The 14,058-nt window shown below is 42.5% G+C and overlaps 1 protein-coding gene across 1 annotated transcript in view; it reads right to left on the bottom strand.

Annotated features, from left to right (window-relative positions):
- pcloa (piccolo presynaptic cytomatrix protein a) overlaps positions 1-14,058 on the bottom strand; it is a 54,711-nt gene that overhangs the window by 26,179 nt on the left and 14,474 nt on the right. Inside the window, exons 5-6 of the mRNA XM_078242644.1 lie at positions 7,519-7,716; positions 80-4,184 (exon numbers count right to left, since the gene is read on the bottom strand). Coding sequence (XP_078098770.1) covers positions 80-4,184; positions 7,519-7,716 — 4,303 coding nt within the window. The remainder of the gene's footprint in view (positions 1-79; positions 4,185-7,518; positions 7,717-14,058) is intronic.

The following is a 14,058-nucleotide window of genomic DNA, read 5'->3' as shown; positions in this document are numbered from 1 at the left end:
ATGTCGCATTAGCCATGAATGAGTCGAGGCAGTTCAAAGTGACATTTAAGTGACAGGTCTGCAATGTCACTGCACTGACCTGCATTAGAAATCTTTGCTGAGGTAAGATCTACTGCACCCTCTGTGGTACCACTGAAATTATAGCTGTTCTTACTCTTGTAAAAGAACAGGCCAGCTTCTGCTAGATTAGTGTCTGACATTGATGGTTTAATTCCACCAAACCCTCTCATGCCGTAAGGTGATCGGTCATACTGGTAATGGTCATCCCGATATCCAAAACGATCTTCAGGCAGGGGTGTGGTAGGTTGCTGAGTAGTGCAGATTCCTGAAAATGGGAGCTTGTATACAACATCACAGCATACAGCTCTTTTTCCTGCAGTCAGATCCACTGGTTTGCCATCATCATCTGTGATTACAGCTGTGACCACTTCTGCAGAAGCAGCATCCACTGATACCATAGTGTTGAATGATTTAGTTGTGCTAAGGTCAACAGCTCCTGCCACTGTGGTTGTACCCGTCATTAATCCATTGGCAACACAACTTGCAATAAAAGTGGGTGCAACAGTGACAGGGATGGTCTGGAAAGTTCCTCCACCTGTGCTTGATCCAACTGAGAGGTTAATAGGGGTCTCTGTACCAGCATGAATGGGAAGCTGAGAATCAATTGGCCGATATATAATTTGAGAAACCGGCTCAAATGCTTTGTTTTTTGTTAGCTGAAGGGGCACTGAAGATACTTGAGAGGTGTCTACATTGTCACATTGCTGGATTGTGGCAGCACAGGTCACAATGGTGATACTATCAGTCACTATAGAAACAGTGGATGATTCAGCACTGAGGTTGACCACAGGTGACTGCACTGCGCTGTTCTGACGAATGACATCAGTTGCAAAGGACTGACGTCTTGAGTCTGGGCCAGCAGACAGATCCACACCTTCCATGGTTGATCCTGGGTTCACCTTCATTGTCCTAAGATCTACTACCTCAGAAGGTTGGACGGCCTGTCCATTCTGTGCTGGCCATTGGGGCTTAGGTTTCTCCATCGAGAATGGGACACCATTTGCCCTTGGAGCTGGCACTGGTGGTGGTGTTCTTTCATGAACAACGGAGACAGTGGTCCTTTGGACTTCAGTGGTGACCACTTGAGAGATCAGGTTAGGCATAACCATAGGTGGCTGTGCCGAGGCAGATACAGCCTCAATTGTGTGACATGAACTAGATACATGTTTTTCTGGGCCACAAATCTCTTGACTTTCAATGGATTCTGTGACTCGTGTGTATGCCAGAGGCACCCTCGTTGTTTGATGAGGGATTGGTTGTGGATGGTGCTGTGGATAAGATTGAGGTTGCGGCTGTGGTTGGTAATAACTTTGGGGCTGAGGTTGGCGTGAAGGAGATACTGGGCCAGGGCTAGAGGGAGCTTGAGTTAAGACACTGTCTACTGGAGAGCTGGGCTGAGATGGCAGTGTGATGACTACATATGTGTCACGATGATTGCTAGCATATCTTGGAGAAGAAGGGGACTTTGGTGCAGGTTGAAACAGCTTGCTCTCAGAGGAAGGGCTCAGATTCAGGGCTATGTCCGTAGGATCAGTGGGAAGTACAGTGGGTCTTGGTAGATGTGAGGCATGGGCAGGTGAAGAAGGCTGTGAGCCAGGCTTTGGTGCAATTGGTGGTTTGACACCATGTCCTGGTCGGTGGCTCTCCCCAATCCCTGCATTAATGGATGGCTTTGGTGCAACAGGAGGGGGAACATGAGGCTTGTACATTGGGGTAACCGTTTGTCTTGTAGGTGGTACTTGGGCTGCAGTCGTAGCCACTATCTCGGGCCTGATTGGAGTTGCTGAAGCCTGAGGTGGAAGTGGAACTGGAGCTTTCCTGGGAAAAACAGTAGGTTTTGGTGGGGTGGGAGGAGGCAGTGGTGGTGCAACAGGTACTTCTGCTTTTTCCTGAGAATTAGCCCGACGCAGGACACTTGGCTTGGGGGGTATAGGTGGAGCAGTTGAAACTACGCTGGGAATAGTGGGTGTGTACTGGGGGACTGTGGGCAAGGGTGAAACACTTACAATTACGGGGGCTGATGTTCTTGGGAGTGCACTAGATAAGTCAATAATTTCAGCCTGTGATTCTGCAATTGTGGTGTGAGGTTGCTGATCTGATGTGGATGTTGGAGGGGACTCGGAAAACACTGTCACAGGCTCAGTTTCCATAGGTGATGTTGTGTCTGACACTGCAGTTGTATCTGCTTCCTTTTTCATCATACTCTCATCATCAGAAGACAACTCTCCTGAAGAGCACTGCGTCACCTTTAAGTCTGGAATGGGGTGGAGTGCCCTTCTAGATGCATTGGCTTCTGCTTCTGGCTCCTGCTGAGTTGGACTTGTTCCAGGAGTCAGCACTCTTTTAATTAGCTCTTCATATGCAGTTTCAGCATCCAACAATGGCTTTCCATCTTTGCCTAATGTTACTATGCTGTGTTTAGGGAAGATATTCTCAGCAGGTTGCAACACAATTTCTGGGTTAGTGCTTTCCTTTTTTGGCTGAATATTTTGATATTCCTGCTCCAGCTGCATGAACTCCTTCCTCTTCTTTATCATATCTTCATAAACTTCATCTGGCGATCTGAGCGTTTTGGGCTGGACAGGAACAACAATCTTCTCTGGCTCCCCCAGATTATCTGTTGAATTGTCAATAAGAGATCCATAAGCATAGTCTTCAATAAGCATGCCTCCATAAAGGGACTCTTTTTCCAGTTGAATCTCGCCTTTGTCAAGTGTTGGAGACTTAGCCCTCAGCATTATTTCCTCATAAGCCTCATCAGCAGACTTCAGAGATTTTTTCTGCGGTTTATCAGTATTTTGATCATCTGTTGGAGAGTGAAGAGATACTGATACAGGCAGTTGATAGGTTTTCTGAACTGCTGCGATCTTTGCAGGATGGATTTCAAATCCTTCAGAATCGGATTCAATACTGGGGGAGAAATCCGAGCAGGATGATCGTCTGATTTCCTCCATCTCAATCTCTTGCCTCAGTTCCTCAGTTGGTGAGGCATCTTCAATGGGGGAAAGGTTGCTTGGTGGTGTTTTTGGACGCTCTCGCCTTCTCTGAGCTCGAATCTCTTCTTTGTCTTTCTTGGATTTTTTGCCAGAACCCTTTTGTTTTTCTTGCTCCCTGAGCAGCTCCTCTTCTTCCCGTAACTCTTCTTCCTCAGAAGAGTCTTCAATCGTTGGCAGTGTTTGACCAGGTTGTCTGTGTTTGGCTTTCCTGTGTTGTTTACCCTCACCAGAACGGATATGGCTGGGACTACTACTGTCACTGTCTTCATCCAGGGATGAGATAGATGTTGGGGATGTCCCAGGAGTAAAGCTGGATGCATGTAGACTGGATGACCCCTCACCTCTTGACCGGTCATCTGGAGAGTCTGTAAGGCTTTCCATTTCAGGCTCTCCATCATCAGTAGGTATACGCATAGGGCTGCTGGTTGAATTCAGCTCCATAGTTCGGAATTTGCGAACTCCAGTACCACTCTGATGCTCCTCTTCTTTTGGTTCTTGTCCCTCCTCTTTGTTTATATCAGGTTTATCCAATGAGCCACGGAGTTGCTTATCTTCTTCATCATCTGGACTTATAGTGCTTTTTTTAGTAAGTCGTCTGGCTTTTCCTGATGTACTCCTCTCAACAACCTCTGCTGTCTTCTGTTGCATTTGTTTCTTCTCATTCTCTCTGATCTTGCGCCGGATTAGGTTTTCCTCATCAGACGGGGAAGCATCCTCATTCTCACTCATTTCAATTATCTGTTTTCGGATAAATTCCTCATCATCCCCAGACATTGGGCTTTCCTTTCCAAAGCTTTCACTGCTATCATCCAGGGAATCTGCCCTGACATCCATGGGCACAAGGAGTTTTTTCTTTGTGGTACATTTGGTATTCTTCTCAGAAAGTTCTCTGTCATCTTCTGAGCTGGGTGAGTCAGGTGAGAGAGGAAGCACCTCTAATTTACGTCTGGTCTTTAGAGTGTCTGTTAGTTTCTCCTCATTATCCTTTGGTTGCGTGCTTGCCTTGGCCTCAAGAATGGGAAGGACTGTGCTTTCCAGCTTGGCTAGGTCTGATGGGCTGGTGGGACTGCTGTCCTTGGCAGCCATTTCTTTCTCTCCAGGCTCCTTCAAGGTCTCCACTGTTTTCACCTGTTAGATTGAAATAAGACAATTATTTTCACCCCTCAGATATTGCAATAAAAAAATGTAATATCTAAACTATGATTTTTTTAGCTGGTTACATGTGAACCAAAAATAAATTCTAAAGCCGCCTACACATGATCCGTGGTAAAATTGCTCTGTGCTGGTCGTTTCGTTGTTTTCCAATGGGGAGAGCGGTGCCGCCTCACTAGGCTCAAACTTCTAATTACTTCAACTTTGACCTAGTTGCCTCTGACCTTTCAAGGCACAACTAATTCCAGAACATTCCTGCGCTTCGCTTTGCCTCTCTGCTCTGCACACTACCTCGTGGTCTTACCGCGGATCATGGATAGGCGTCTTTATGGAGATGAGAATGTGCTTTTTAGGACTTCCTTAATTAGTTATAAAACAACATGTTTTTTTCAATACATAAAATACAAAAAGAAATGCCAGCAAGACATGGCCAGTTTAGTATAATATTCTCAATTTCTGAGACTACTTAATTTAAGAACTAAGCATTTACAAAGCATGGAATTACAATTTGAGGCATTTTGAAATGCTTTCTAGGTAAGTTGACATGTTCTCCTCTTCAGGTATTTGATACATACAGTCTGCAATCAAAACCTTCTACTGCATAATGCAGTGTTGAAATTATGAGACAATGTTTAATATAGCCATTTCCATATAACTGACATTGACATGTACCTAAATACATTTGTTTAATATAGCACAAATAAACATATTGATGTACAAAGATATCATATAATCTACCGCTACTCATGCTAAATACAATGGTCACCTCAGCGACTGTATCATCACCACTGGACTTTTCCAGTGTCTCCTTTTTCTCCTCCATGTAAGTGTTCTCCTCCTTTGGGCCTTTGTCCTGCTCACTAACTACAGACACTGGGATTTCAGGTTCTACTACAGGGACTGGAGCTACTGATACAGACACACCTCCATTTTCAAAAGCTGTATCTGATACTTCATCCTTCTTTAAAATTGTATTCTTTCCTACATCAAACTCTGCAGTGCCATCTTTGTCACAGACTGTGCTTGTTTCTGATACTGACATAAGATCCTGGATATTGCCAGCAACAGGTTGTGACTCAACCTCTTTTTTGTCAAGTTTTCCTTCCTTCTCTTTGATTAACAGCATTTGCTCTGCAACTTTCTCGAGCGGTTTCTCATCACTGCCTGTCAGAGCTGTCTCCCTCTCTACTTCATGTTGATTTTCAGCAATACTGTTTGTATTTTGTGAACCGGCTTCTGTCCCATCCTGAAAGAGTTTCTCCTCACAGGCTTCATCTCTGACTTGTGTCTCACTAATGACAGCTGAGGATGACACCATCTCTACACTTTGCATTGATTCCTTTACATTAACCTTTTCGTGCTCTTTAGAATCAGGAGTTGGGGAAACAGAGGTAACCGCAGATTTATTATCTACTTTTAACATTGTGTCTATAGGTATCTGTTTTTCTTCTTTGTGTGCTAAACTCTCTGCGTCGACAATAGGTTTTTCTTTTTCCTCCGACTCCTCTGGCAATGATGCTGTCTCAACAAGGCTTCTCTCAGCAGTAGATGGCTCATACTTTGATTCTGGTTCTATCTCTTTATGTATCGGTATCTCTTCTTTTGGGATTTCGTCAGCGACAGTTGGAGTTGGCTCTCTTGCTGTTTCTGATTCTTTTTTGTCTATTGCAAGACAAACATTCTCTGTGTCTGTAGCGGAGGGTGCTGGACTTGATTCAGCTTTAGCAACTTTCTCCTCTACAGATTTCTGATCATTTGCCTTCTCAATTGTTTTCTGTTTAGTTGCCTCTTCTTCAAAAGATTTCCCTTCGTCAGCTTTTACTTCAATAATCGTCTCTGTAATAGCTGCATTCATTTGAACTCCCTCCTCTTCAAAGGCTTTGGCATTAAATGTTTTATTCCCAATCAATTCCTTCTCAACAGCTCTCTCCTCAATGGTTTCTTTTTCAACAGCTTTTTCCTCATTACGTTCTTCTTCAGCAGCGTCCTTCACTGTTTCCATCTCAACTGATAGCTCACCGGGTATTTTCTGCTTAGCTGCCCCTTCAATAACAACTTTTTCAAAAACGTTATTCTCAACAGTGTTCTCCTCTTTTTCTTCCTCTAGAGCTTTGGTTTCTCCTTCAACTGGAGCAACATGAACTGACTTATCTGCTGGTTCAAGTGGAGTAGGCTCCTCCTCTTTACCTATTGGTTCATTTCCTACTTTATTAGCCTGACTTTCCTCCTCTGAAGGTAATACAGGATGTTTGTTATCTGACACTATTAAGGAACTTTCAGATTCTACACATTTTGCTGGCTCTGGTTTTAATTCTTGCTGGGTCTCGTCAGATTTAGGGACTTCGACATTGTCAATAGGTGCTACATTTTCTGCAACCCCAACTGCAGGAGGAGCAGTTGTTCCAAATACTGGCTTCTCTATTATAGGTTCTGGTTCTACCTTTATTTCTGTCGTAACTTTATTCTTGACATCAGGTGCTACACTGTCGGACTCTGGTTTTGTAGTTATGTCAGTTTGCTCCACGTTAAAAGCTGTGTCTATTGTATCTGATGGTGTTTGACCTGCTGGAGCAGCTCCATCTATCTGGGGTTCCTCAATTGGCTTAGGTAAACCTACCTCTGATATTTCCTCCTCTTTTACATTTGGAGCTGAGGAATCTGGCTTTGAATCAAGCTGAACAGGAACTTCCTGTGAGACTGCTTCTGTGATCAAGGCAGGTTTTGGCTCAACTGAATTACTTGTCACTTCCGGAAGATTTTCTGGAACGGGCTCCACTTTCTCATAATCTGTCAGGGAAGCTGCAGTCTCACTCTTAGTAATCTTGGGATTTGGCTCTGTTTCTACCTCAGCAGGGACAGTTGTCTTGTCTAAACCTATATTAGTCAATAGATTTTGCGTCTCACTTTCCACAGAGGGTGAAAGGTCCCCTGTCGCATTCTCAGAGCTACTCTGTTGTAGACCTGCTGGGATACTACTGACAGGGGCACTCTGTGCTTGTTGCTCAACATTAGATAGCACTGTGTCAGAGTGAGGATGGTTCTCTGCTATTTTCTCAGAGCTGTTCAGCTTTTGCTCAACTGCTGGGAATGCAGGGACACTCTCAGCAACACTCTCGGAAATTGGAGCTGGTTGTTCATGGTGAATTACAGGCTCAGTCACCGGTTCAGCTGGCAGTGGTTGTTTTTGTTCTTGTGACTGTGGTGTTTCCTGAGGGGTGCTATCAGGAGGAGGGGCAGGGACAGAAAGAGGGGGATCATGATCAGAGGAAATTAATCCACCCTCAGGTGTGGCAATGGTTTCGGGCACTACCTTGGTATCAGGAGCTGGTGGGGTTAGGTCTGCTGCTTCTACTACAGGTTTGCTATCTAGAGCAGCAGGGGCAGGGGTGAAAGAGGGTGCAGGAGCAGCTGGTTGCTTCTTTGGGGAAGCCATGGCTGGAGTTCGCATGTCTCCCAGCTGGCCAGACATGGCTCTTTGGGTCTGACAGTTGAGGCAGAGCCATTCTTTCTGTAAGACAAAGATAAGAACCAATTGTTAGTTTTTTAAGAATTCATATTAATTACTGTTTGCTGCAATATGATTTCTACCACTAAATTAGAAAATAAGTAACTGAGATACATCTGTTATACAGTACTGTGAAGTGCCTGGTTTGAATTGCACATAATGGCTTGACAACACTGCTAAAAAATACCCACAAATAATTAGATTTGGAAATGTCACGTGGAACTAAATGTTTCTACGTAGTTATATCGTCACTGTGACAAGTCACCAGTGTAACGTCTTCTATTTCAAGGGAAGCTTTTACATTTGTGGGACTTAAGAGACAGGCCTATGCATAATGCATAGTAATGGGACAAGGGTTTACCAAGGCATGTCAGAAATGGTTGGGTGGCCTGAGCAGACATTTCATGAGGCAGACTTAACAGAGTGGCAGTGTTTGAATGTGTACTTTGTGTTTTGATGATTGTATAACATGGTGTGCATATGTATAGGCATGCTTGGCAGTAGAATGTGCACATATCCTAAACCTGTTAATTAAATTACTTAAAAACACTCGACTGAAAAAACAGGGACTTTCTGCATGATTATTGTGCGAGTCAGTGAAGCGCAACTGTTTTTCCCAAGACTCTGTGCTGCCTGAACATCTTATTTAGTTCCAATTACACCTCTGTTCAAACGCTGAGGCACAGCACAGGCCAATTTAAAGAATTGGCAAGTGGTGTTTATTCTTTAAGTACCATCATTTCGTCCTTAAAAACACCTGGGATATAGTCCTCACCCAAATCTTAACAACGTTGCCACTTGCAACGGAACAACTGCTAAATCTGTCCTGTCATGGTGTTCTTATTATTGTTGTATATTCCCAGGTACTCACTTAAACACGGACTCGAGAGGAAAATACCTACACTAAAGGCCCTTCCGAGGGCTATAGTTCAAGAAAAGCAGCTATTATTAGAGTTTAATATCCAGTAGTGCTTTGCTTTAAGTGGTTATACAAGTGTTGATAAACAATCAACATGTTGGGATTTGAGAAAAAAAACAACATCACTGGAGCTATATATCGCGCACGCACACACACGCACGCACGCACGCACGCACACACGCACGCACGCACGCACACACACACACACGGCAAGTTTTCAACCATCCTCCACTCTGATGTAAACTCCTCAGTTCACCAAGTGCTATAACATTCCTGGGTGACCCCCCCCCTGCTCTTATGAACGTCGTCGACTAGCTTAACAGCAGGGTTTATGCTAAATTCGGGCTTCGGAGAAAATCACAGCCTGCATGTTAAGCCATGCAACAGACAAGCCACCTCTCTCCAAGCACAGAAAGAAAGAGGGAGACAGGAGGAAGATGGTAGAAGAAGAATGAGGGTATGTCACAGAAGAAAAGTCAAGGTAAATAAGGAAGGAGCTGTAGGTTTCAGTCCTTAACAATATGAAGCTTACACTCTAGAGAAAAAGACACACCTGCATAGACAGATGTTTGGTATTTTAAGCCCCCAACATCATCTTCCAGGCAGCACTACATGGAAGGCACTAGGGTTAGGCAAGGGTTAGGGTTAGGTGCCTTGAAGTCGACGGTGGGGGCTTAAAACACCATCGAGCGCATAGACATTTCAGTGGCATATACACAAACATAAAAAGGCAGCAAAAATGTTTTGACAGGGCAAATATTTGGGCAATATTGACTCACAAGATGAAAGAAATATTAACTAAAGAGATGATTTTAAGTTCTGTAAGAAGAGAAGGAAACAAACACATATGGATGGAAGCCAACGAAAAAAAAAGAAACACATACAGAGATGCCAGTGCTAAGTTTGCTGACGTTATTGAGTTACATTCCCAACTTGACAGAAATTCAGACATGATGATGGACACAGCACAGATGCAAGTGCATTTGTATGTGTATGTATGTGCACTATCAACATCCGTCCCTGCTGGGGGGACTTGAGATGGGAGTTTCTCCAGCTTGATGGCTCTATCAGTGAAACCAGAGAGACCAGGCACTGAGAGCCAGAGAGATGGCCGCCAGATATGAAAAGCTGAAAACCCACTCAGTCAGACAGTCGGTCAGCCTCAGCCACTTCAGAGCCAGTCATCACCGACGTTATCAACAAATCACAACAGGCACACTTAAAGCGTTTACTGCCCCCTCAAAAGCAATTGTGCAGTGTGTTTCTTATAGCTACTATGCAGAACTAAACCCCTTTTTTAGTCATTTGGAAAAACCTCTCTGTTAAAGCAGATATGTTACTTTAACTCACTACTGCTAAGTGACCATCTCCATTCATTTAATACTGACACGTCTTATAGCAATTCCCTGGAAGGCCATCAAGTCATTAAGTGACTTCCTGGCTTTACTTACACAAGGCAACGTTGGCAGCTCTGACTTCAACACCCAGAAACAAATGCATTTCAGATACACATTGAGCCTTTGTTTACCGTCCCAGGTAACTGGATCACTTTATATCTAATCTTGCATTGCCAGATCTATCTCCACAGTGCTGTGTCAGCACTGGAGTATGGTCTGGCTACTGGGCTTCTTTTTTTTTAATGTGATAGGAAAAAGAACACAGTCTTATTTGTATTTCTTTAAACCAATCACAATTGTCCCGCTAAGCCCTGGATGCAGCCACAGTGCCCCTGCAAAATAGATAGCAGAGATAGCAAAATGGGAGTCAGGTTTTATCCCTGCACTGTATACCAGCTAGGCCAGACTACTTTATACATAATAATACAGAGGGATGGGAAAAGCATAAATGTCATACCAGTTATACAGTGTGCTCCCTCTGTCACTGCTGTTTAGGAGTTAAATAGTACTAAAGTTCATAATTAATTTGATTAGTCATTTAGTTATTATTATACTTAGGCACAGTGTTGCTTTGAGCAAAATGCTAACATCAACAGGCGAACATGCTCACGATGACAAAGCTAACATGCTGATGTTTAGCAGGAAATATTCACCAGATTTACCATTTAGTTTACCATATAGGGATAATGAATTCCTGTACTTAATGTCATTTTAATCCATCAAATAGTTGAGACCTTTTCCAACTGGATCGATCGACCTACTGACAGGCTAACATTGCCCTTTGTAAAGCCACGCTGCTAGCATGGCTAAAATTGATGAATAGATTAATTGATAATGACAAAAATGGTAATATACAGCCATAGTTAGAACTGTCTTCATCAGAGAAGACTTCTCACCAGTAACAACACATCGCATATTGTTTATAGAGGGAATCCACAGGGTCTAAATTAGCGGGGATGCTACACTCTTCTCTTGCAGCCTTGTCTTGTAACTAACACTAACTAGACAGGTGTATTTTTATATAACAATCTACCCTGCAGCAAGCTTTCAAATAAATCTGACAAGCCTGTGTGCGTTTCTGTCTGTCTGCTGTGATGAGCTCTGTAAACAGCAGCGTGGATGACTCATAAATCTTACAAGGACGTTTTCTAGCATCACATGTGCATGGATACCAAAATGTTGACACCCACCAACACCAACGGGGATGAGTTTGTGACAGTGTTGATGTCATACATATTCTTACATGAAAGGCATGAAATACCTCGGAAGGAAATGACAACTTTTACTCTCCCTCTTCCCACATTACGTTTCTCAAACAAATGCAAGCTCATACATGAATGAATAAGGACAGATTCAGTGTTTCCATCCGTCTTTCATCTCCAACTTTCCATCCTCCTCAAACTTCCTCCAAGGACACAGAAAGAAGACAAACTAGAAACCGCAGACGGCAACCAGATATTGAGACAAGATGGGCTGTAGCTATTCCCAAGTTCGGTTATTGTTTCCAACTGGGAATTGCAGTGTTGTGAAGGTCGGTGCAGCTCTTTGATTAAGACTAGGCATCCTACGAGGGTTTTACCCATCTAAATTTAGACAGAGCCTGGCACTGACAGTGGGAGAAGAAGAGGATCTAGAGGAGGATGGGATGGGACAGATGAATAAAGACAGATGAGAGGATGGACAAAGGAAAGAGGGAGAGGAATTGAGAGGACATGAGAGAAACAAAGGGTGATAATGGTGTGTGAGGCAGCAAGAGAAAAACAGGAGGATGAGGGAAGGGAGGAGAGAGAAACAAGATGAAGAACAAAAGAGAAGCAATAAGAAGCAAACACATTAAGCAAACAGGATGAAATGAGAAAAGGAGCATGGTGTGGTGAGGGAAAGGGTGAAGCAGTAGAAGCAACTATTCCTTTAAACTTGAAACTAGTGTTTTCAATCCATATTCCAAGATACATGGGTATCTACAACTGTACAGGCAAATAAGAACTGCACATCCTTATTTTAATCAAGATAAAAGGCAGATGAGTCTCTTATAATCCTTATATAATCCTAGCGTCCTTTCTGCAGCACTGCTCAAGTCACCTTTTGGTGCTAAAGCTCTTGCTAAAAGTAAAGTCTGGAAGTCGTTGCCCTTTTCTCATTGATGAGTGTTGCTGAGTGGCCAACTTAATTATAATGTACTAGACAAGCAGAACATCACAGCATCAGCTCCTTTGCAAGCCAAAAAAGATCTCTGTCCTAATAAATGTCCCACGTTTATAGATGTTCCCATCTCTGGTTCAATGTGCTGTATGCACCCTTTTCAAAGTGCTCCATGCTCATGTGTTGATGCAATTCTCGTTTGAATCATGAAACTAAATGTTATGTGAGCAATGATAGCCTTAAGGCTGGAGAACTGGGCTTTGGACCAGGAGATTGTTGGCTTTAATCCCAAAATAAGCAGCAAAATCTGAGCGGGGAGGAAGTTGAATAAATTGAATGCTGCTGTCAAAAAGCTTCAGAGAAAAGCACTTTTAACCCTCAGCTGCTTAGTAACCAGATCTAGAGGACTGTGGTTGTACTGGTCAGTTGCTAGATGGAAATGTGCGTAACTGAATATGAGTGAAGCAGAGTGCTGCAGGAAACCACAGCAAGCCATCTGAGCAAACATTATCTGGGTAAATGAAGGTTGAATAAAGTTGAAAAAAGTTAATTAGCAACAAGAGCCTGAGTGTTCCTTCTTGTGACAAGAGTGTCAGACTGTGTCGCTACATTGTGGATTGATATTCCAAAGTAAGGTGAGTGAGAGAAGAGAGGGAGAAAAAGTGTGTTTGTGTGTATAAGTATATATATATTTTTTATAAAGTGGATTTGACACAAAGCAAGAGGTCTGAGACAGCGCCTATATATACTCTGAGCCCAGGGATTAAGGAGAGAGAGAGACATTTCTTTCAGGGCATTTTCTGTCTGCATCTTTGTTCGTTTATCTGCATCCCACTTTATAATATGTCTGCATGTGTCAGGTTCCCATCTGAAATAGAAGAAGTTGAGTTTTGTCTGAGACACTCAAGGATTTAAAGATGCTTTTCTTTCTTCTGTCAAGGCTTCTAGTCCCTTAGTCATCGTACATATCATATAATAATGCACACTTTTATCCAAAGAGACAGAAAAATAAATGTATGCATATTTAGTCTGGGTGGCCACAATGACAAACCTCAAATTCCTGTTATCCTACCTGTTCAGAGTTTCAATAATTTTATATTAAAACACATTACTCATATGAGGATCAGTTTTTGCTCAGTTTTTTGTCATTGTTTGCTAACACTTTAGCCATTCCAACAATGTTATTATATGCATTTGGTTGTGTCTGTTAGCTTGTTTTGCAGTCCATACTACACAGTATAGTGTATAAAGAGCAGTTACTTCATACATGTCAATTTGCATCAGCTGTATGTTAAATGTTTTTTTTTTTTTTTGCATAAAATCTTTTCTGCTACTAAGCTTATCAGCGCAGGTGGACAGAGGAATTGTGCCAGAAAAGGGGGAATGAGCGAGAAAAGGACACAGAGGGGGGAGGAACATTTCCACTCCCTTCTCCATTCAGCCTAAAGGTTAGTCTTAATGAACTGTGGGCTTTGGTTAACAAAAACATTTGGAAGCTTGCTGTTGTTTAAAGAAGATATGGCGAGGTGGAGATACTAACTGAGAGAAAAGGGACTGTGTTTTCCATTTAACTGTAATTAGCTGTACATTAATCAGCTGTGTCAAAGTGGATCTCTATAAATTATAAACTTTATATATGAACATATATACAGTACCACATAGTCCACATGATATGTTTTGTATTTGAAAATGTTTTTCATGTATGTTTTGTGTATTACTTCATATATTTACTGTACATGGAATATAATATATGATTTATGCATATACTACATATATGACATCTACAAACAAAATACAGATAATAATAATAATGACTACAAAAATCATGTACAAATTATAATATATGAGTATAATATTGTTTGCATGAATTCTGTAAAAAAAAAGTGC

Source organism: Sander vitreus, chromosome 23, assembly GCF_031162955.1.
Source record: "Sander vitreus isolate 19-12246 chromosome 23, sanVit1, whole genome shotgun sequence".
Lineage (NCBI taxonomy): Eukaryota > Metazoa > Chordata > Actinopteri > Perciformes > Percidae > Sander > Sander vitreus.
The sequence above is the reverse complement of the archived record's forward strand: the minus strand, read 5'-3'. Positions and strand labels throughout refer to the sequence as shown.